Below are 21222 nucleotides of genomic sequence, written 5' to 3'. Positions count from 1 at the left end.
TTGGACAGAACTCAGAGGCAACTTCAGAAGTCTGCAGCTCGTCTTGGAATCTTTCCGCATTTGCTTGTCTTTGTGCTGTTACACGGAATACTGAGAAAACTAAAAGGGCCGACTAGATGGACCAAGTGGTCTTTTTCTTCCGACAATCTTCTATGTTTCTATTTTTATCTAAATCCCTGACTAAATTGGCCGACTAGCAGGAGGTGAGCTAGCAGACACAATTACTGGTCAAAAGCCAGGTTCAGACTGGTTTGAACCAGTTTTAGGTCCACCCCTTTACAGGTTGACAAGGGCTGGACTAGGGACTTCTTATTGGTCAAGATACATAAAACGTGTGGCCAAAGCATCTTGCTTGCATACATGTGACATTAGGTGTAGTAAAGGGGTCTCTGTAATGGAGGAGAAGGAATCCTGGCGTGTATACCAATTTCCACCAGCCACCATTCCTTCTCCTCCATTACAGAGACCCCTATGCCTGAGGAAGGTCTTGGTTAGGACCGAAACGTCATACCCATTTTGGTCTCATGTCTGTAACTACTTACTTACCCTGGTTGGAGTAAAGACTTTTTTGTCTACTTACACTGTAAATAAGCTACTTCATCTGCATTCTAAATCAGGGTGCCATGGCTTATCCATCTATGATAATCGGTTGAAGAACCTATTGCTACAAGAGCACCCATCCTAGTAGTAGAGGTGTGCAGTCCTATTCCAGACTTGGTGTAGTAAAGACACAGCAATAATGTAAACCCTTGCACTGACTATAAATAACAATGCAATGTACAGCAGTGTGACAAATAAAGTAATAAAGTAGCAGTACATACAAAGAATATAAGATACCCAAACACAGATTAAAGTTCAAAGCATGGTATACCTTCAACCACATGACACCATGATACAGGTGCCAGGACACTGCAGTTTTTACAGAATTTATACAGTTTTTTAGTACTATATATATATATATATATATATATATATATATATATATATATATATATATATATATAATCTCCAAAAATTTTATTTTTAAAGATTACAACACATCTTACCAAAAAACTAAAATATGGCTGATTTTGCATTTAATTTCTTTAACCTAACACAGCTCAGGGGCTCCATGATATTTGCTGTAGTAGTTAAATTATTATTTTATTTATTTATACTTTTCTGACTAAAAGCGACTAATTGCTTTGTCCTTGCGTGGATTTACTAGATATTACAGTATATTCTTTGTTATATACTGGAACAGTTATCAGCCCCTATGACCTTCACCATAGTAATATATTATGTTATTTTATACTCATACCCGCGTACTATAATGCATTAACCATTCTACATTTACGTGTATATATAAAACATTTTTTTCTATTGCCTTTTTGAGGAGATATTATCACGCTTTTAATTTACATATTTTGTAGAGATAAAGTGCATGGCAATACACAATGTCCTCCGTACAACGCTCTGTGAGAAATGCATTTGTGTCTATACTGTATATGCTACTTCTCTGTGTGACCTTCTTTTTAATGTTAACCTTTTATAGCTGTAAATTATAAATACAGTATCTTCTTACATACATACATTCCTTCTTTTCACTTGTAGAGATTTCTGATAGCCAAGTTATTTAGCCATCTCACCTCTGCCAGGAAGGCTCTGAAATCTGAAATTCCTCACTTTCGACTGAAGAAGGTGCAGAATATAAAGATGTGGCTGTCTCTACGTTCTTATTTAAAGGTGAACTAAGGTCTTTCACAACTATAATGCAAGATATGTAGATGTATTTCTACCCCCAAATAACTTATTTCCTCCATTACCAGAAACGAGGACCCCAGAGATCAGTAGATGTAATTGTATCTTCGGTGTACTTGGTCACCCTCTCCATTGCCTTTATATGCTGTGCTCAGGTAAGCATTCATTGAATAGATATCACCCAACCCACCCCAACTGCTAGTACTGTCCGTTTGATGAGAGTAAATCCTTATCGGTCATGTCTTTTAAAATGTGCCCGGTGCCTTGGTTAGAGCAATAAATGATCTTTTAATCTGCAGCGCTGTGTCATACTGGTGTGTCTTTGCCCCAGGTCTGCGACGCCTCTTCTTCCTTCCTCATCATTAATAACGGGCAGGCAGGATTTCTACTCATCCCCTGTCTAACCTGTAGCCACACAGGTGCAGTTTAGACAAGCGATAAATAGAAGTCCTGCCTAGGGGTGTCCTCGATGATGGGGAAAAGGAAGGAGAGGCATTGCAGACCTGGGGCACAGCCACACAGCGCTGCAGATTAAAAGATCATTTTTTTTGCTCTAACCAAGGCACCAGGCACATTTTAAAAGACACGGCCGGTAAGGATTTGCTCTCATCAAACGCATGGTACTAGCGGTTTGATGGGGTGGGTTGGTGAATACAGAGCCGCTTGCTCGGCCAAATACCTATATAATACAAGCACAGTGTATTTCATATCACCCTAATGGGGTTGTTACCAGGACTGTATCTACTGCTTATACTGCCCTAGGCAATAGTTGTCTGTCAAGCAATAGTCCATTTGGCCCACAGCTATCCCAATCTCCCCTAACAGATGAACTTTAAGTGCCCTAATGTCCATGTGTTTTCTACAGAGAGAAGAGAGTTAAGCCACTGCCAGACAGCTCTGGTGGCAGCTTTTCTCTCCCAGAACAACAGGGTTGAGCAGTAAAAATTCAACATGTCCAAGCCTTCTCCCAAACATCATCTGTAAGGGGAGAGTTTGGAGGCCACCATACTTTTTAGAAAGTTGGCCAGTATTAATGAAGTTCACGATTTTGGCTGTTTTTGTCTAAAATGTATGGGGACCTTTAACTTCATTATGATACATTTAGGACCTAGTGATGCTCACCAATTTTCATCATCTCATCAATTATAATGATAACTAGCTGGAAATAATGATGGAGAAGATTGTCTATCAGGCTATTCCTTATTATTGATCACCATCTGTGGTGCCATAAAAATATTCAAGAGTGTAGCGGATGGCACTCTAATGGCTATAGTGCGGTGGATAAGCAACTAGTATCATATAGATAGTACCCACCAAAGAGCTTCACCAGCTGCCCTAAGCAATCCAAGCCAGGTTACATGTGCAACCATCTCCTTATCTTCAGGACCTTCTTCCGATACCCCGGACACTGACCCTATAAAAATATTGGTAGTGTAATGAATAAACGTAATTGCTTCTCTAGGCCCTGGTGTTCAGTGGGATGAGCTGTGTTGAACAGGAGTTAACAAGAGACATTTTGTTGTACCAGAACCTGAAATCTGTATGCATCAAAATAAATACAGTGATTAAATAATGCCACTATAAGGTTACTTAATAGTACTACCAGACTCTCATCAAATAATAACACTATATGGTCACTACCATATTATCAGTAAATAACCTCACCATACAGTCACTGACCAATACCATTATACACAAACTGGACAAATCAATAGAATACTAATTAGACACAGCTAAAGAAATAAAGTAATTGATGTAATGACTTCTCTGATGATAGTCGGTCCAGATTGGTTACTTTTTCTGGCTGCAATCTTTTTCTGCAGTCTTCTGAATATAGATATTTAGCACCATGCTATGTTTCTCCCTGCACTGCCTCTTCTCCACCCTTAAAGGGGTAGCTCACCAAAAACATTTTTCTTTCAAATCAACTGGTGGCAGAAAGGGCCAGCAATTTGTAATTTACTTCTATTAGAAATCTCAAGTCTTCCAGCACTTATCAGCTGCTGTTTGTCCTGCATGAAGTGGTATTCTTTCCAGGAGAGGAAAGATGAGCAGGAGAGGTATCGTATGGGGATCTGCTCCTGCTCTGGACAGTTCCTGACATGGACAGAGGTGGCAGTAGGGGAGCACTGTGTCAGACTGGAAATAATATGCCACTTCCTGCAGGACATACAGCAGCTGATTAAGTACTGGAAAAATTGAGTTTTTTTTTATAGAAGTAAATTACAAATCTCTGGCACCAGTTGATTTGAAAGAAAAAAAATATTTGGTGAACAACCCCTTTAACCCTTCTCCGCAACCTAAAGACTCCTGTGTGCAGTGTAATCTGAACCCTCAGTGAAGCTGAAAGACCATTTTCACTCTGTTCAAGACAACAAATAAAACGTCAGAACAAACTGTAACGTAGGTTATATTAGTTTCTGCAGAGTTGTTTGTATTGGTTAAAATGTAATATTACTGGATAAAGTAAAAAAAAAAACTAAACAAAATAAGAGCAAAGAAATAAAATAAAAAAAGTTTTAAAATAAACAATGCAATTCTAACTCTGTCCTCTCCATGTTCTTTCTGCACAGGTTCTTCATGGACACAAAACATTTCTAAGCTATGTTTACAACTGGGAGTTACTCATCTGGGAGGCAGCGTTGCTCATCTACCTTCTCCGTCTAACTTCCTTAGGATCTGATACCAACAAAAGATACAGTAATGTGTCCATACTCCTCACTGAAGAGGTAAGTAGGGACTATATACTGGAATAATGATAGCTGGATTATCATTAATGTAGGCATGACCTGAGACTAATAGACAATATATTCACTAGAAAACGGGGATAGAGCAGAGGCCCTCATAGTGCAGTAATATACAGGATTGTCCATAGTAAATTGAAGTTACATTCTATGGGATGCTGAGCTCCTAGGACACAGCTATACTGACATACTAGACATGACCCACCCAATGATCTTGTCCTGCTGCGTTTGCCAAGCCACATGCTGTTGCAACAATTCCCCCCCAAAAAAAACATGCAATTTATTGTAAACTTTGACCCATGTTAGTGCTGAGGTCCTTTTTGAAGTGTCCACGTTGTTGGAGCAACAAATTGTATTAGATTGTCGAGGACAGTTCATGGTAAAGAGGTAGATCCTGCAGTACAGGAAAAGCTGTTTAGGGTCATGTTTACACAATGTATTTTTTGATTAAACAGCGGCCATTGTTGCATGGTTGCAACAATGAGCGTTGTTTAATCACAGCGGATGATCACATTAACTCCTATGGGATCCCAGCCGGAGTGTATACACTCCGTCTGGGATTCCATGCGGCTGCACAGAAAACTCCCGTCTCTTTCATGCAGCCGCTATTCATTGAACAGCAGCCACACAAAATAGACTGAGCAGACAATGTAGGGTGCAGCTCCGGCCGCACTTTACATTGTCGGCTATGGCTAATTGGAGTACGGGCACACCTGAAGGCCCCCGCATTCCAATTAAAAAGAAGTGATATTAACCCGGCTGGTACTGCAGTGAACATCTCAGACAGTGGCCATTCCATGACACGGCCGCGGCACAGAGTGTTTTACCACGTCTGAATGTGGCCTAATACAGTAAGGGTACTATTACACGAAACTATAATCAACGTTGTCATCGGCTGATCGTTGATATAGGTAAGAACCTATGTTTGTCAGGCGCCGACCGCACATCGCTACGTGTAGTAGCAGTGCGCGGCGGGCGACTGGCGATATACATTACCTATCCACGCTCCAGGGATGCTCCTGCGGTCTGCTTCTCCCCGGGTCCCGCGCTCTAATTTCAGCGCAGCCTGTCAGCTGACAGGCCGCTCGGCCAATCACAGGCCGCGCCGGTCCCGGCCTGTGATTGGCTTAGCGGCTTGTCAGCTGACAGGCCGCTCTTAAGCTAGAGCGCACAGGACCCGGGGAGAAGCGGACCACAGGAGCAGCCCTGGAGCGTGGATAGGTAATGTATATAGTTTAGGCAAGGGCTGCAAGGACATCGGTAACGATGTCCATGCAGCCCTTGTTAAACAATTATCGGGCCGTGTAATAGGCCCATTAAACGCTCATTTACAGGTATTATCGGGCCCCCATGGGCACGTGTAATACCACCCTAAGAGACATGGGACCAATAGCAAAGCTGTGTCTTGTAGCAGAAAAGTGCCTTGTTGTTAGTGTTGAGCGGACCTGTCAAACTGGGTTTGGCAGTGTTTTCCGAACCTGAAAGCAGATGTAATCTAGTACCAGAGCAGTGTCTTGTACCTGAGTAGTGTCTATACAGCAGAGCTTTGTTTGAAAGCACAATTGCTTTATGTGTGAAGACAACTAGTTATCACAGCGCTACCTTACATCTCGCAGTCAAGAGTCAGACAGGCAGCTGTAAATAGAGGCAATGTCTGGGAGAGAAGATGAATCATTGGAGCGGCAATTCTTTACATTGGAAATCATGCCCACAGCAAGTCCATCAAAGCAGCAGGGCTGAAGAAGAGAATGACATCAAAGCTCCTTCTGAGCTATAGTGGCATCATCTGGTCAGTGTGTAGATACATATGGGAACTTTTTGTACTTAAATACATTTTTTTTGAGTACCAGTGTATTTTTTTTTTAAATAGGCCTCATATATTTATATAGAAACAGCACACGGCTTATGTAGTCATAGATCTTGTCGCTTGGTACTTAGAATGGCTGGATTCTGATATAACTACTACAATAACAGACAAAAGCATCCCTGTATGTAGTCATTTATATAGTCAGTTATATACTAATTTAAACCATAGACTAACGTGAACTATATTAAAAATTCTATTTGAGGCATACAATGATTACAATGAAATTGCCAAAACGCTACGGCAAATGAAAACAATTTTGTGTCTATTACGAAGAAACCTCAATGGATTAATATAAAAGAGTTTTACATAACTTTTTTATTGTTTCTATGAAATTGCATCTGTAGTGGCAAAGCAGCAGCATAATATTCTACACTGATGAGCCCCGGTGGTAGAGAATCTCTATGTGGCTATAACATTGCAGCACTGTCTTTTATATAGCCACAGTAACCATCTTCCCAATAACAATGAACATTAGTATCCATATATTGAGGATATTGTGTATACCTCTGGAAGGCCTGTATTTGGGGACTGCCCCTATAATAAAAATAGGAGCTTATACAGAGAACCCGCTCCCACTTTCTGACCATCATCTTGACAACTTGTCCATCTTTGAAATAGCCTTTTTACATACTGTGTAGCATTTTGTGTATTAAAACAAATAATAATAAGTTTGAAATATATAGTCAATAATAATAATTTTTTAATATCTTTGTTTCCGCCCGTAGATTAACCTATATCTTAAAATGGAAAAGAAGCCAAACAAGAAGGAACAACTCAGTATTGTGAATAATGTCCTAAAATTGTCTTCCAAACTTATCAAGGTACGTATATTTAAAATGGGATAATGTGGCGTATGGCTAGAAAATAACATAAAAACGCATAGCATTTTTTGTTTTGTTTTTTACTGCATGGTTTCGCAACATTGGCGCACCGTGTGAACACAGCCTGTGTAGACAGCGACACGAAGGCTGCATTCACACGTTCCGGGAAGTTGTCCGTGCTTACGGATCTGTGCGCACGGACAATTTTACAGTCCATTGCTTTCTATTGGGCTATTCAGATGTTCCGTGATTTCACGGATCCGTGATCTGTTCCATTAAAAAATAGGACATGTCATTACTCGGAACGGATGCACGGGAATGCATAGAAATCAATGAGATCCGTGTTTTTCACGGATGTACACGGATGTGACATCCGTGTTCATCCGTGAAAAACACGGATGTGATGTAATCAATGTAATTTAAAATGCTTTAACACAGATCCGTGAACAAAACGGACACGGATGCAAAACGGATGAAAAACGGACTGTTTTGCACGGATCACGGAGGTAACTGCCGAACCACAATCACGGACCGGGAAAAACACTGAACGTGTGAATGCAGCCTAAAAAAAATAGAAGAACTGTTCCTGTGCCTACAGAACTATATAAAACCTATATAGGGGAAGATTTATCAAACATGGAGTAAAGTGAAACTGGCTCAGTTGCCCCTAGCAACCAATCAGATTCCTCCTTTCATTTTCCAAAGAGTCTGTGAGGAATGAAAGGTGGAATCTGATTGGTTGCTAGGGGCAACTGAGCCAGTTTTACTTTACACCATGTTTGATAAATCTCCCCCTATGTATGTAAAATCTCTATTCTAGTAGTGAAATAGATCAAGAATACACAAGCTTCTGCTCATATACAGTAGTCAGGCCTCACTGTTCATACTTTGAAAGTTCGATTTAAAGCAGAATTCAATGTATCACAAAGGGCTTTGTGCATTGGCACCCGGTAAGACAAAGCATATTTTAGGCATAGAATTATATTTGTGCTGTTCAAAGTCCATGAAAACATGAAAGTATTTTTTGTACTTATGACCCGGAGCTATTGTATATAGAAGTGGACTATACCATGAAAGAGAATAAAACAAACTCTCTGCTATTGTTCTGCTAGACTAATGGCAGATAGGTGAACGAAAAAGGGATAGAGTGATGCAGGGTTGAATTATATGATGTATCTACCAACCAGCAGTGGATTATAGTCCGGCTGTTAGGAGCAAAGAGTAACAGATCTTCAATCCTTTGAGGACATGGATGGTTCTCCAATACATCAAAAGTCAAAACGGACACCATTTCTCTAACAGGTTTGATTAAAAATATCCTGTTATTTTATGTACAGTATGCAGCTCCTATGCAGACCTATATATCTGCATGTTTACAGGCGCTCTGTGTAGTCTGATGCTGATGCAGTCATGTGTTATTCACTTTCATCCTGCTAACCTACAGACTGTAGATGAGGGTAAAGAAGGAAAAGAATAAAACATGACTCTGTAATCGTGATCTGCATAGTACAAAAAACAAGCCCCTAGAAAGTTCTCTCACCTGAATTTAAAAAAAAAAAAGTTGGGTTGTGAAAAAGCAAAACAACCAATTTTAAGGCTGTAAACACTGTAAAAAATTAAAGGTGTTCTCCATAGACTACAAATACCCCCCCCCCCGGTACTGTAAATTCTTATATGATTTTTCAACAAGTTAAAAAAAGATATGGTCAGCTGATGATCGGCTTCTTGGCTGATAATTTTTTTTTTTTTTACATGGAGCAATATCTTTCTGAATAGACCTTCAGGGTGCATTCACACCTACAGGATCTGCAGCAGATTTGATGCTGTGTTCAGTTATTTAAATGAAATCTGCTGCAGAAAATCAGCTGCAGATCCTGTAGGTGTGAACGCACCATCATTCTTCGATTTTATAGGATCTAGATCTGAAGAGGAATTCAGTGTTCCAAAACAGTGAGCAGGGCCGCTTCTGCCATGAGGCAGAATGAGCATTTCGCCTCAGGTGGCAGATTCTGCGGTCCTGAAGCGGGGGATGGGGCATAATGTTCCCCCTGCTGTCATTTTAATTAAGTTTCACATATAACAAAAATGACAGTAGCCGCTCACCTGTAGAGATGATCGAACATCGGGAAATGTTAGGTTCGATTGAACTCGAACCTTCAGCATTTGACTCCCGATGCCTTCCCGTTCCGTGGGGAAGGTGGAGAGTACCACCTGGACAACAGGGATACAGCCTAGGTAATAGGTTGTATTCCTGTTTTTCAGGCAGTACTCAGGCGGTCTCCAGAATCGGCCCTGACTGTGACTTAGTTTCAAGATTCTCCAGCATTGGACAGCTGACAAAACAACCTCTATGTATATTTGACTTTCATGACCAGCCACAATTATGGAGGCTCGGACTCTAGAACGGCTTTCTCTGTGACAGACCCTTAGCAACCAATTACAGCGCAACTTTCACTTCCTATTCTGCTATTGATAGAAAAAAGCTCCGCTGCGGTTGGTGGCTACGAGCGGAGTTTCCTTTAGACTGGTTCCAGAAATCTGCCTCTAAATTTATTTTTTTCTAAATTAACTAGTTGACAAATATTTCATGTTGGAGGATGTATTAAAATACAGTCCTCAATATAGTACTTCAAAGGAAAGGGAAAATGGCTCTGTAGAACCTAGCTGCTGATCACAGTCAAATATTGTGAGCACTATTCTCCAAATATTACTGCAGGAAGGATGCCGACGTACTCCGCAGTGCACTTCAGCAGGCCCCATTCCTTTTGGTGGCTGAAATGTAGTTCAGAATACTTTCAGCACCTATGTGTTTTTTTTTTTTTTTGTTTAGCTGTTCTCACTTGAGTCCAGTAACATAAGTGTACGCCCAGGAAGTAGCCTGAACGTAGTCACAAGCTGGTTATGTTAGGGCCATTAAAATGAAAGGGCCCAATGCACGGTGCCTTGTCAGTGTAAACCGGGAATGCTCTGATTCCACCCAGCCTTACTGATCACCAATGACTAACCTTTTAAACATATTTTTCTGTTGTTTTTTTAGGAAATCGATACCCCTTTTAGGCTGTATGGACTTGCCATGAACCCTCTAATATACAATATAAGTCGTGTGGTCATTCTTTCGGCGCTGTCTGGTGTTGTGAGCGACCTTCTCGGATTTAACATCAGAGTAAGTGCATTACACAGATCTAATGGCTACTATGTGTATCATTGATGATAGAATGCCTACACCTTCTATAATTTTATGTAATGTTTAATTTCATGCAGCTAATATGCAGGGGAGAAAGGTACATCAATGGCGGCTTTTCCTTTTTTTAAACAAACTTCAGGTTTTTAATTCAGAACTTAACAGATCTCTTCATGCCACTGTTACAAGACCCTTTAATACGACCTGGTCATGATTAATGACTAGAGATGAGCGAACCTGGAGCATGCTTGAGTCCATCCGAACCCGAACTTTCGACATTTGATTAGCAGTGGCTTCTGAACTTGGATAAAGCCCTAAGGCTATGTGGAAATCATGGATATAGTGATTGGCTGCATCCATGTTTTCCAGACAACCTTAGAGCTTTATCCAACTTCAGCAGCCGCAGCTAATCAAATGCCGGTTCGCTCATCTCTATTAATGATGTTTATTGCCAGTAAGGGCAGTGAAGACCTCACAGAAACTCAGGTTGGCATATCTTCTGGATTCATGGGAGGACATTATGGCTACAGATGATACCTTATCCAGACTTCTCCTGTTTGGGGGCAGCTTCCTCCGCCGGCAGTGCTGGCTGGGTTTTGGTGTGGCATTTTTGGGTCTGGTCCTGTGGCATGGGGGTTGCAGGGCCGTTCCATGGCCTCCCCTCCCTGACTGTGCACGCCTGCGGGGGTGGTGGTCACTGACCGGCACAGTGTGGACTTAGTGTAGGGACCCATGTGTATCAGATACCTGCACGAGGTACATGGGACAGTGTGACTTGATCAATTCACATACAGAATTCTGATGTTTTTTATGCAGCCGAGAGGTACTAGTATCAGCCATAGGTGTGAGGTGCAGCACTCTTTTTCTTCCCTGAACCCTACAGATGAGTACAAATCGAGCATGTCGAGTCTGATCATTCAGCATACCGGTGGCTGAAGAAGTTGGATGTAACCCTAAGGAGTCTTGGAAAACATTTTTCCAGGACTCCCTAGGACTGCATCCAACTTCAGCCAACGATATTCAGATGCTCAAGATGCTAGAGTGGTACTCATCTGTAGTTCTGGCATATTGCTAGTATGAATGACAGGGGGTCTGACTGCCAGTGCCGCCTTAATCCTTAAAGGGGTTGGTCACTTTATAGTAAAATTGTTCAGTGTACAGTATTAGTAAGTGTACTCACAGCCCTTACTGACAGCAGCTCCCAGTGTAAGTCATAGAGCTCCAATGAGACTCTCCTCCTCTAGGCTGTGTTGCTTTGTAGGGAGTCTGTCTAAAAGATGGCCAACATGGAGGAGCATGTGACCATGCTCTGCCCCCAGTATTCTCCATTGGCATATATATATGTTCGGTGGTGGACACTGGGGGCGTGGCATGGTCACATGCTCCTCCATGTCGGCCATCTTATGGAAAGATTCACCACAGAGCAGGACAGCACAGCCTGTAGGAGGGCAGTCTGATATAAACTCTATGGGGTACACAGGGAGCTTCTGTCAGTACATGCAGTGATTACACTTATACTAATACTGTACACAGAACTATTTTACTATAAAGTGGCCAACCCCTTTAATTAACCCCTTTCCTCTGTGTTCATTTATCTGACAAGACCATTCCCATCTCTAGAACACAGTGGCCACTGTACCGCTAAAATACAGTAGCCATTTTCTTGTATCAGTATCAGTGGTGGTGCTATACAGTGGTAAACGTCAAGGTGCTCACAACATTTACCATTATTATTGCCACTTGCCTTTTCATTCTAGTGATTAATGGGTGGTTGAAACTGTCACCTATGCTTAAAGGGGTTATCCAGCACTACAAAAACATGGCCGCTTTCTTCCAGAGACAGCCCCACTCTTGTCTCCAGCTTGGTTGGTTGGTTTTGCTGCTCAGTTCCATTGAAGTGAATGGAGCTTAACTGCAAACCGCACCTGAACTGGAGACAAGAGTCGTGTTGTCTCTGAAAAAAGTGGCCATGTTTTTGTAGCACTGGATAACCCCTTTAAAACCCTGACACCGATAGACCCGGCTTTTTCTAACGCCACAGTACAATGTGAAGCAGCTGCTATAAAATCCATTGTGACAGAGAGCTAGGCAAACCACAAAGCAGGAAGCGTTACTTACTTAAAGGGGCTCTATATAACACTACGAATGGCTAAAATTACTTTTTTCCCCCACCACCTCTCTCTCTTCCTAGCTGTGGAAAATTAAACCATGACCACCTACTCTGGAGAAATACCTCTATACAGACGCACAGGTTGAAATTGTGCTGTGTGCTTTCCATAGACATGCCTGGACAGCTCGGCATTGCATCCTGTACAAGCTTTGCATGAACAAGAAGCAGCGAGATATCAGGAAAGCTTGGATGTCATTAGATGGCAGAGACTCTTCCCAATTCATGTGTGCCAAGTTACTTTTTTATAGCAGATGAGTTTACGTTTTGTGTAGAAAATGAAAAGAAAAAAATATATATATTTATTGACATTTTTAATGGATGATTTTTTTACGACTATTAAATGCCGTATTATTTAATATGTAAAACAGAGCATAAAGTTATTCATGGCATGACATAACCTTCTCCCAATGGAGTTATTTGTACGTGCGTGAAGAGGATAAATAGGCATATAAAAAAGAACATTGTTGGTTAAATATTAATTGTTTTTATTGTTAGAGTAATACTATAAGAAGAAGCTAACAATACAAATACTGACCTGAATGGAGGAATATGTGTAGCTCTTACGGTATAGTACATCACCTGTAATACTGGTTCTGTTTGGGTCATGACTACCATGGTCTGGGACCTGAGCATCAATCTCATGTTTATGTATGTATGCGCAGGACTTTCTACGTGAAAGGAGTTATCCATTATTGGAAATTCATGTCTGCAAACCTAGGCCACGCCTTTTTGACACTACATAAAAGTGCCTCGGACAAAGAGACAGGACACAAAGGTATTACCATTAATTTTGCTCTGTTATGTGCATAACACGGTCTCCCCCATCGTTCTGCACTCAATACCCCATAATGACAATTTGGGGGGGGGGGGGAAGAGAGTGAAATCTTTTCTAATGTACACACAGCATTTACTTGAAGTACCCTTGGCAGTGATTATAGCCTCCAGTCTTCTTGGGCTTGCACAACTAGATTTCAGGATTTTCTGCAATTCTTCTTTGCAAACCCTTTCAAGCTCTGTCAGGTTGGATTGGGTCTTTGGGTGGGTTCATACTGTGGAATTCCGCTGTCTGTCCGCGCGTCTTTCCGCTGGCTCCATTGACACCATTCTATGGCCCGGCGTATTCCGCTAGCCGCCGAAAGAAGTGACATGTCACACTTTACTGTAGGGATGGTGTTGGGCAGTGTGTCTTTCACTGATTATGGGCTTCTTTTTGGTCAGGCCCAGTTTTGTGGAGTGCTGCAGTAATGGTGGAAGTTTCTTCGATCTGCACACAGGCTCTTTAGAGCTCAGCCATAGTGACCATTGGGTTCTTAGTTACCTCTCTTACCAATGCCTTTTTCTCCAGATCACTTAGTTTAGTGGGGTGGCCTGGTTGTTCTGGTTGTTCAAAGCTTATTCCGTTTAAAATTATGGAGGCGACTGTGCTGTTAGGGATTTTTTTTGTACCCTTCTCCAGATCTGCCATAGGCATTAGTGTATGAGGCCTTTTACACAGGCCAATTATCAGCAATGAGTGTTACTAGGAACACTCATTTACCCAATTAATGAGTGTTCCTATAGTGGAACATCTCTCTGTCAAAACAGAAGATGTAACAATGCATTTAAATGGTTACAAGAATGATCCAGCAATATGGAAGTGAGAATCCAAAGGCCGTGTTCTCACATAGTATTCTGGGCCAGCTAAAAAATAGATTTGGGAACTAGCGATGTTCGTACTAACATTTATGAAAATGTTCGCTCATGTCGCTAATTGTTTGTGTTCGCCAATCACAAGCAATTTGTTCGATGACCGGAATGATTACCACAATCATTTTAGAACATTTTCGAACTGTTCATGTTTCCTCACATCAATTTAAAAAAGAGCCAATGACTGTGTGGGGAAGGAAGGGCACATCAGGTAATGAAGTAGCCATGTTCACTACTGGCATTACCGTGATTGGCTGTATGTTTAGCGTCATTACGTACATGCTATAAAAACGTGACGCTGAGGCAAATTTTCTCACAGACTTTGCTGATTCTTGTGCCGTTCAGTAGGGAGAGTGAAAGGAGCAGGGACAGCAGCTGAGTTTATATATACACATATACACACACGTATTTATTTTATTTTTTTTTAATGAATCTTTTTATCTGGCTCCTACTGAGTGTAATTAATATACATAGTAGTATACAAGTCATTGCGTATATACACATGGACAAATAAAAGATACGCTAATGCTACCTAATTGCTTTGCTATTACGTATTTTATACTTTGCAATTGATGATCTGTACGCATGTGCATAATATTTGTGAATGTTTGGCAAACATAATCGGATAGTGATAATAATTTTTTTTTTTTTATGATCGCTTTCGGGATCCAAATCGAACTTCTGGATGTTTGCTCATCACTAGTCAGAACATAGCCTCATGTAATAAAAAACAAACAAAAAACTATTGCCCAAAGTACTGTGTGTGAACCCATCCTAACACTATCAGACAATCCATTGAGATGCTACTTTAGGGAGATTAGGGGAAAAAATAAAATCACAATCAAACATAATTTCCAGCTCAAAGGGAGGTATTAAGTATGAACATGGTTGGAAATATGTTAGTGAGGACAGACCAGAACGGTTAAGCCTATACATACAAGCAGCTGAGAATGTGCCGTTATATGCTGCATTGCTTTGCATTACTGTATCATCATTTTCATAGAAAAGACAGCGGAAAGGTCTGCCCTAAAACACTAATCAGACTCTCTATCGCTGTTGCAAGCTCATTTACACTCGTTCGCCCTAAGTGTATGTTTAACATTGTTAAACAGGGAAATGAGATGCGGCTGGATACGGCGTTTTTTTAATTTGTGTAGTTTGATACACAGATATGGTGCATCATTATGTGACTCATTAATTTAATTAAGTCATAAAAGCCAAGTGAATGGCTCTTCAGCTGTAAAAAATAAAAAACCTGCAGGGGCTTTTATGCTTCTAGTACAACAAGCATTGCAGAACATTTTGGGAATGCAGACAAGCCTTAACTCTTTGATTACTGCTAAATATTACAGTGAAAGCCTGAGCAGGATGAGGTTGGAAATTGGAATGGGAGAGATTAATCAGTCATATTGTTGGGTTCACTGGAGGCCAAAGTAGGCCATTCAGCTGTCCCCCAAACTTGCACCCTCCCTATTCTCTGCCACATTGAGCAGTCAATAACACATTTCTGTGCTAAAAGGTTTTAATCTGGTTAAACAATATAGTAAAGATGCTCATACCCTTTCAATGACTTATCTCTCCTGCCCAACGCCCCTCCTCTTCATACACAGGAACGTTCAGCAGGACTCTCATTGTGGCTTATCCCTCCTGAAACAAAGGGGTCGGTGATATTTTCTTCCCCAATTTCTACCACTGTTGGTGATTGTTCAGGCCTTATTACTCGGAGCGATTATCGTCCGTATTTGGCCGTTATGGGCAATATCGTTCTGTGTAATAGAAGGCAACGATCAGCCAACATGAATGATGTCAGCTAATCGTTGCAGTCGTTTGTCTTTCAACAATAAGAATAAGAGCGGCGGCAGCAGACCGCCACTATCCTCTATGGGCTGCCCGGACAATCTACTCTGGCAGCCCCCCCGCACTTCGGAAAGCGCTCGTTTGCTCCTCACAGTCGCCCCGTGTAATAAGAGCTTTAGTTTGAAGGCAGAATTTGCGACGAGCAGAGGGTTTGGCCGTGTAAAGTCTAAAGGCCCTATTACACGAAGCAATTATTGGCCATTACAGCCAATAATCGCTTTGTGTAATAAAAGGCAACGATCAGTCAACATGCACAATGTCAGCTGATTGTTGCCTTTCAAAGTCTTTAAAGGGGTTGGCCACTTTATAGTAAAATAGCTCAGTGTACAGTAGTAGTGTTATCACTGTATATACTGACAGCAGCTCCTGTGTACCTCATAGAGCTAATATCAGGCTCCCCTACTCCAGGTTGTGCTGTCCTGCGCTGTGGTGTTTTGGTCCATAAAAGTCTGTTTACACACACACATTATCTGACAGATTTTTGCAGCCAAAGCCAGGCATGGACTATAAACAGGGAACAGGTCATAAAGAAAAGAGAGATTTTTTTTTTTTTCAAATCCATTTCTGGTTTTGGCTGCAAAAATCTGGCAGATATCTGTGTGTGTAAACAGACCCTTAGATTGCTTACATGGAGGAGCATGTGACCAGGCCCGCCCCCCAGTGTCCACCACTGAGCCTGTATGTGTCTATGGAGAACACAGGGGGTGGGGCCTGGTCACATGCTCCTCCATATAGGCCATTTTATGGACTGAAACAAAACCGGGCAGGACAGCACAGCCTGGTGAGGGGGAGTCTGATTTTAGCTCTGAGGTACACAGGGAGCTGCTGTCAGTATGTACAATGAGCACACTTACTAGTACTTTGTTAAAGGGGTTGGCCACTTTATAGTAAAATAGGTCAGTACAAAGACTAATGACTAGGATAGCAACGATCTGCTGCAGTCGCTGCATGTTAGAGGAGGGGCAGCAGCAGACTACCTCTATCTCATAAGGGCTCCTTAGATCGTCCGGGGTGCCCTTCCTGCAGCTACCCGTGCCTCCCCCTCCCCCCCTGCACTTACTTGCTTGTTGCCAGTGATTGTAATAGCTAAAAGCTAGCGGGGAACAACAGGTTGGTGCTCGCTTGCTCCCGCTGATCACCGCGTGTAATAGGGCCTTTAGGTGTATGAGCACCTTGACGGTCATTTTAGATGGCCTGAGACAGCTACTGTATGATGAGCCCAAGAAAAGGGGGGCTAAGTCTTTGTTCTGCTTATATGGATAAGTTTAGGACTAGGGGCTACCATTCTTCTTGTCAAAGGACTCTATTCCTGCGTAGTCTGAAAACGTCCAGTCATTGCGGACATTATAGGGAATGGTAACGTCCAGCTGTCAGGTCTAAGCTAAACAGAGGCTTTTTGTTTACTCTAAGAAATTAGTACAACAGACATGTCAGGAAAGCCAACAACTCTAGAGGAGATGTTACCTCTAGAGATCTACAGTAGAGATGAGCGCAACTCAACTATGCATGAGTCTGGCAATAGACTGGATCCATGCTTTCCAGGGCTCCCTAGGGCTGCATCCAACTTCTTCAGCCGCCTGTACAAATACAGACAATTCTGGGTTAGGACGACTTGAGCATGCTTGCATTGTGCTCCTCTCTAATCCCCTGTAATTGTAGACATTTTTTGGAAGGGGATATACTACAACCTGTCTGACATACATCTAAAGAATGTTAAAAAAAAAACCACACGAATGTTAAAAAAAAAAACACAAACAAAAAAAACAACTGATTCGTGCAAATTTTTTTTTTTTTTTTACGACTGCCACACCCGATAACCGCCCTCCCTAAACACATTTTGTTTAGTTTTAAATTTATCCCAGACTCTTCTATCTTTGGCCCCTCACTTCTACGTCTATTCCCAGACTACAATATACTGTAGCAACACAAATAAACTCAGACCTAGACCCATAAATTGATGCAGACCCTTCTTTTCTTTTTTTGTTTTAAATATGGGGCAATGCCATACTTGGGCCACCCTGTTGTTTTCCCTATTTATGTTCCAATACTCGCAACCGAATGGGACTTAAAGAGAACCAATCACGGAAGATTTTTTTTTTTTTTATTCCTTAATTCTATTTAAATTACTTTTTTATTAATATTTGTAAATAGAATTAAGGAATTTTCTGTCCGCGTTTTTAATTTATTCATGTCTCTCTTCACTGTCACGCGCCGGCTCTTTTCAAAAGAGCCGGCGCGTGACAGGAAGCTCCCGGCATGCAGAGCGGCAGGAAGAGCTCCCATGAGCCTTTGCCCGCCGCTCTGTAAATACACAGCGATCTCGCGCTATACAGCGCGAGATCGCTGTGTATATCTGTCCTAATTAAACCTATTAGTTTTCTCATGAAGATACAGACTGCATTTGCAGTCTGTATCTTATACTTTACCTAATCCTATGTAGCAGTGTAGTAAGCCGGGCGCCATCTTGATGACTGGAACGCACCGCTGGAACGCAAATGACGTCATCAAGATGGCGCCCGGCATTACTGCACCGCTACATAGGAGTAGGTAAAGTATAAGATACAGACTGCAAAGGCAGTCTGTATCTCCATAAGGTCTACTTATAAAGATACAGACTGCCTTTGCAGTCTGTATCTTATACTTTACCTACTCCTTTGTAGCGGTGCAGTAATGCCGGGCGCCATCTTGATGACGTCATTTGCGTTCCAGCGGTGCGTTCCAGTCATCAAGATGGCGCCCGGCTCACTACACTGCTACATAGGATTAGGTAAAGTATAAGATACAGACTGCACAGGCAGTCTGTATCTTTATAAGTAGACCTTATGGAGATACAGACTGCCTTTGCAGTCTGTATCTTATACTTTACCTAATCCTGTATAGCGGTGCAGTATTCCCGGGCACCGCCATCTTCATGACGTCAGTTGCGTTCCACTGCTGGAACGCACCGCTGGAACGCAAGTGACGTCATCAAGATGGCGGCGCCCAGCAATACTTTTACTACTATACAGGATTGGGTACAGTATAAGATACAGACTGTAAATGCAGTCTGTATCTTCAGGAATAGACTTAGGGAGAGAGAAACTTTTATTATAGGGACAGTTAATTTTAGGTGATTGGTTCTCTTTAAGGGGTTATTTATCAGGGTGGTGTGGTGCTCTCCTTATCATGGAGGCACCCCGTGGCAACAGGCTAGAGATATCTGGCTATCCCGTGTTTTGAGACTCGCAACCGAGGCTCCACGGACTCTTGTTTTGCATATTTAAATTTTTTGGGGGCATCTTGATTGAGTACTTCATTGAAATTTTTCACTGATCTCCTTGATTTCAGTGATTACTCCTTGATTTCAGTGATTACTGTGTTTTGTCTAACTGTGTCAAGCATCAGAATGTTAATTAAATCACCATTTAAACTTTAAGAAGAGTTCAGGAACGAGGATGATAGAACTCCTATTAAAGGGGTTATCAAAACATGGCCACTTTCTTTCAGAGACAACTCATGACTCTTGTCTCCAGTTCAGGTGTGGTGTTCAATTAAGCTCCGTTCACTTCAATGGTACTGAGCAGCAAAACCCCGCCCAAGCTGGAGACAAGAGTGGTGCTGTTTCTGGAAGAAAGTGGCCATTTTTATGTAGCACTAGATAACCCCTTTAATGAAAACAGTTAGGCTGCATTCCTGACGGATCACGGACGTGGAATGCATGTACTGGAGTCCTCCGCGCACGGACAGCATCTGTAATTAGATGCTGGGAGCGGGGGAGACTGTATTCATAAGCGCCGCGCTGTAATGAATCAGCCGCGCGGCGCTTATGAATACAGTCTCCCCCGCTCCCAGCATCTAATTACAGATGCTGTCCGGGCGCGGGGGGACTCCGGTACATGCATTCCACGTCCGTGATCCGTCAGGATCACGGAACGTGGGAATGCAGCCTTAGTGTGTCTGAGGGCTTAATCCCACGTCCCCCTATGCTACAGACGGGAGCCCTGTAGTGGAGTGGTTTGAATCTCTGCGGCACTGTAGTGACAGAGCCACATGGCTGTCAATTCATTTTTCACCACCAAAAAAAATATTTTGTAAGTTAAAAAAATATAATAAAAAAAAAAATATATTATTATTATTTTTTGGGGGGGGGCACATTATTATAGATGGATGTTGATGGGTTATGAGAGCGCAAGAGGTTTGAATGTGCAGTAAGAATATTATAATAGGAGGCTAGAATACAGACAATTCAAAGCATCTCTTGTATTATTAAAGGATGTCTCAATACTGGAGAGCACACTTAACAGGGCAGTTCATCAAATCTTCATATTCTTTTCCAGAAGGTATATACTCACTAATGCTATCTGCATTATTTTATTCATTTTTTCATGACCCCTTCTGCAGGAAATTACTTTGACTTATACTTTGGATACTTAGTAGGTTACTTAAAGGAGTTATCCTTCTTAAAAATGTAAAACAAAAATAAAAAAAAAACACATTAAAAACTCACCTTTCTTACCCTGTGTTGAGGCTCTGCACCCTTGGCTGGGTCCTTCCCGGAGGGATATCTGGCTAGTCCTGTGTTTCGAGACTCAAACCTGAAAAGAAGAGCCCATGGAGCCACATTTAAATTTCCCATTGCACTTAAGCGCTCCATACAGTGAAATCCTAAGCCGTCAGCCGACAGTGTTTTCTCTAGCTGGACTCCCTGAGATCAGTGATCTGTTTCCCGTATTATAACCTCTATGAAACATCTTCAGCTATTTCACTGTAGTGATAGTAAACCTTTTTTACCACACATGAAAAATGAACACAAGGGGTCACAATCTAAGGTTAGTTGAGGGAAAAGATTAGAAGCAACATGAGAAGATATTACTTTACTGTAAGAGTAGTAGATACTTGGAACAAATTTCCAGCAGAGGTGGTTGGTAAACCTACAATAACTGGATGTAAACCTGCCTGGGAGAAACATATATCTATCCTAAGATAATAAGAAGGGAAATACTAAAAAGGGCAGACTAGATGGACCCAGTGTCTTTTCTGATGACAATCTTCTATGTTTCTAGAGAAATAGAAAATTGTTTTCATGGGACAATACATTGAGTCACGTGTAATCTTGTAGACTGCAGCTGTCATGCAACAATTAAAGTAGTATTCTGCTCAGGTAAAATATATGTTGA

General features: G+C 41.7%; 1 protein-coding gene across 3 annotated transcripts in view; it reads left to right on the top strand.

Moving 5' to 3' along the window:
• Nucleotides 1-12920, top strand: part of PHTF1 (putative homeodomain transcription factor 1) — an 83750-nt gene extending 70830 nt beyond the window's left edge. For all 3 annotated transcript variants that reach the window (XM_069944687.1, XM_069944688.1, XM_069944686.1), the window contains 6 exons: nucleotides 1594-1725; nucleotides 1809-1895; nucleotides 4314-4469; nucleotides 7077-7172; nucleotides 10210-10335; nucleotides 12545-12920. In XM_069944687.1, coding sequence (XP_069800788.1) covers nucleotides 1594-1725; nucleotides 1809-1895; nucleotides 4314-4469; nucleotides 7077-7172; nucleotides 10210-10335; nucleotides 12545-12565 — 618 coding nt within the window. In that variant the 3' untranslated portion in view covers nucleotides 12566-12920. The remainder of the gene's footprint in view (nucleotides 1-1593; nucleotides 1726-1808; nucleotides 1896-4313; nucleotides 4470-7076; nucleotides 7173-10209; nucleotides 10336-12544) is intronic.
• The last annotated feature ends 8302 nt before the right edge of the window (nucleotides 12921-21222 follow it).

This window comes from Dendropsophus ebraccatus, chromosome 11, assembly GCF_027789765.1.
Source record: "Dendropsophus ebraccatus isolate aDenEbr1 chromosome 11, aDenEbr1.pat, whole genome shotgun sequence".
In the NCBI taxonomy this organism is placed as follows: domain Eukaryota; kingdom Metazoa; phylum Chordata; class Amphibia; order Anura; family Hylidae; genus Dendropsophus; species Dendropsophus ebraccatus.
The sequence above is the reverse complement of the archived record's forward strand: the minus strand, read 5'-3'. Positions and strand labels throughout refer to the sequence as shown.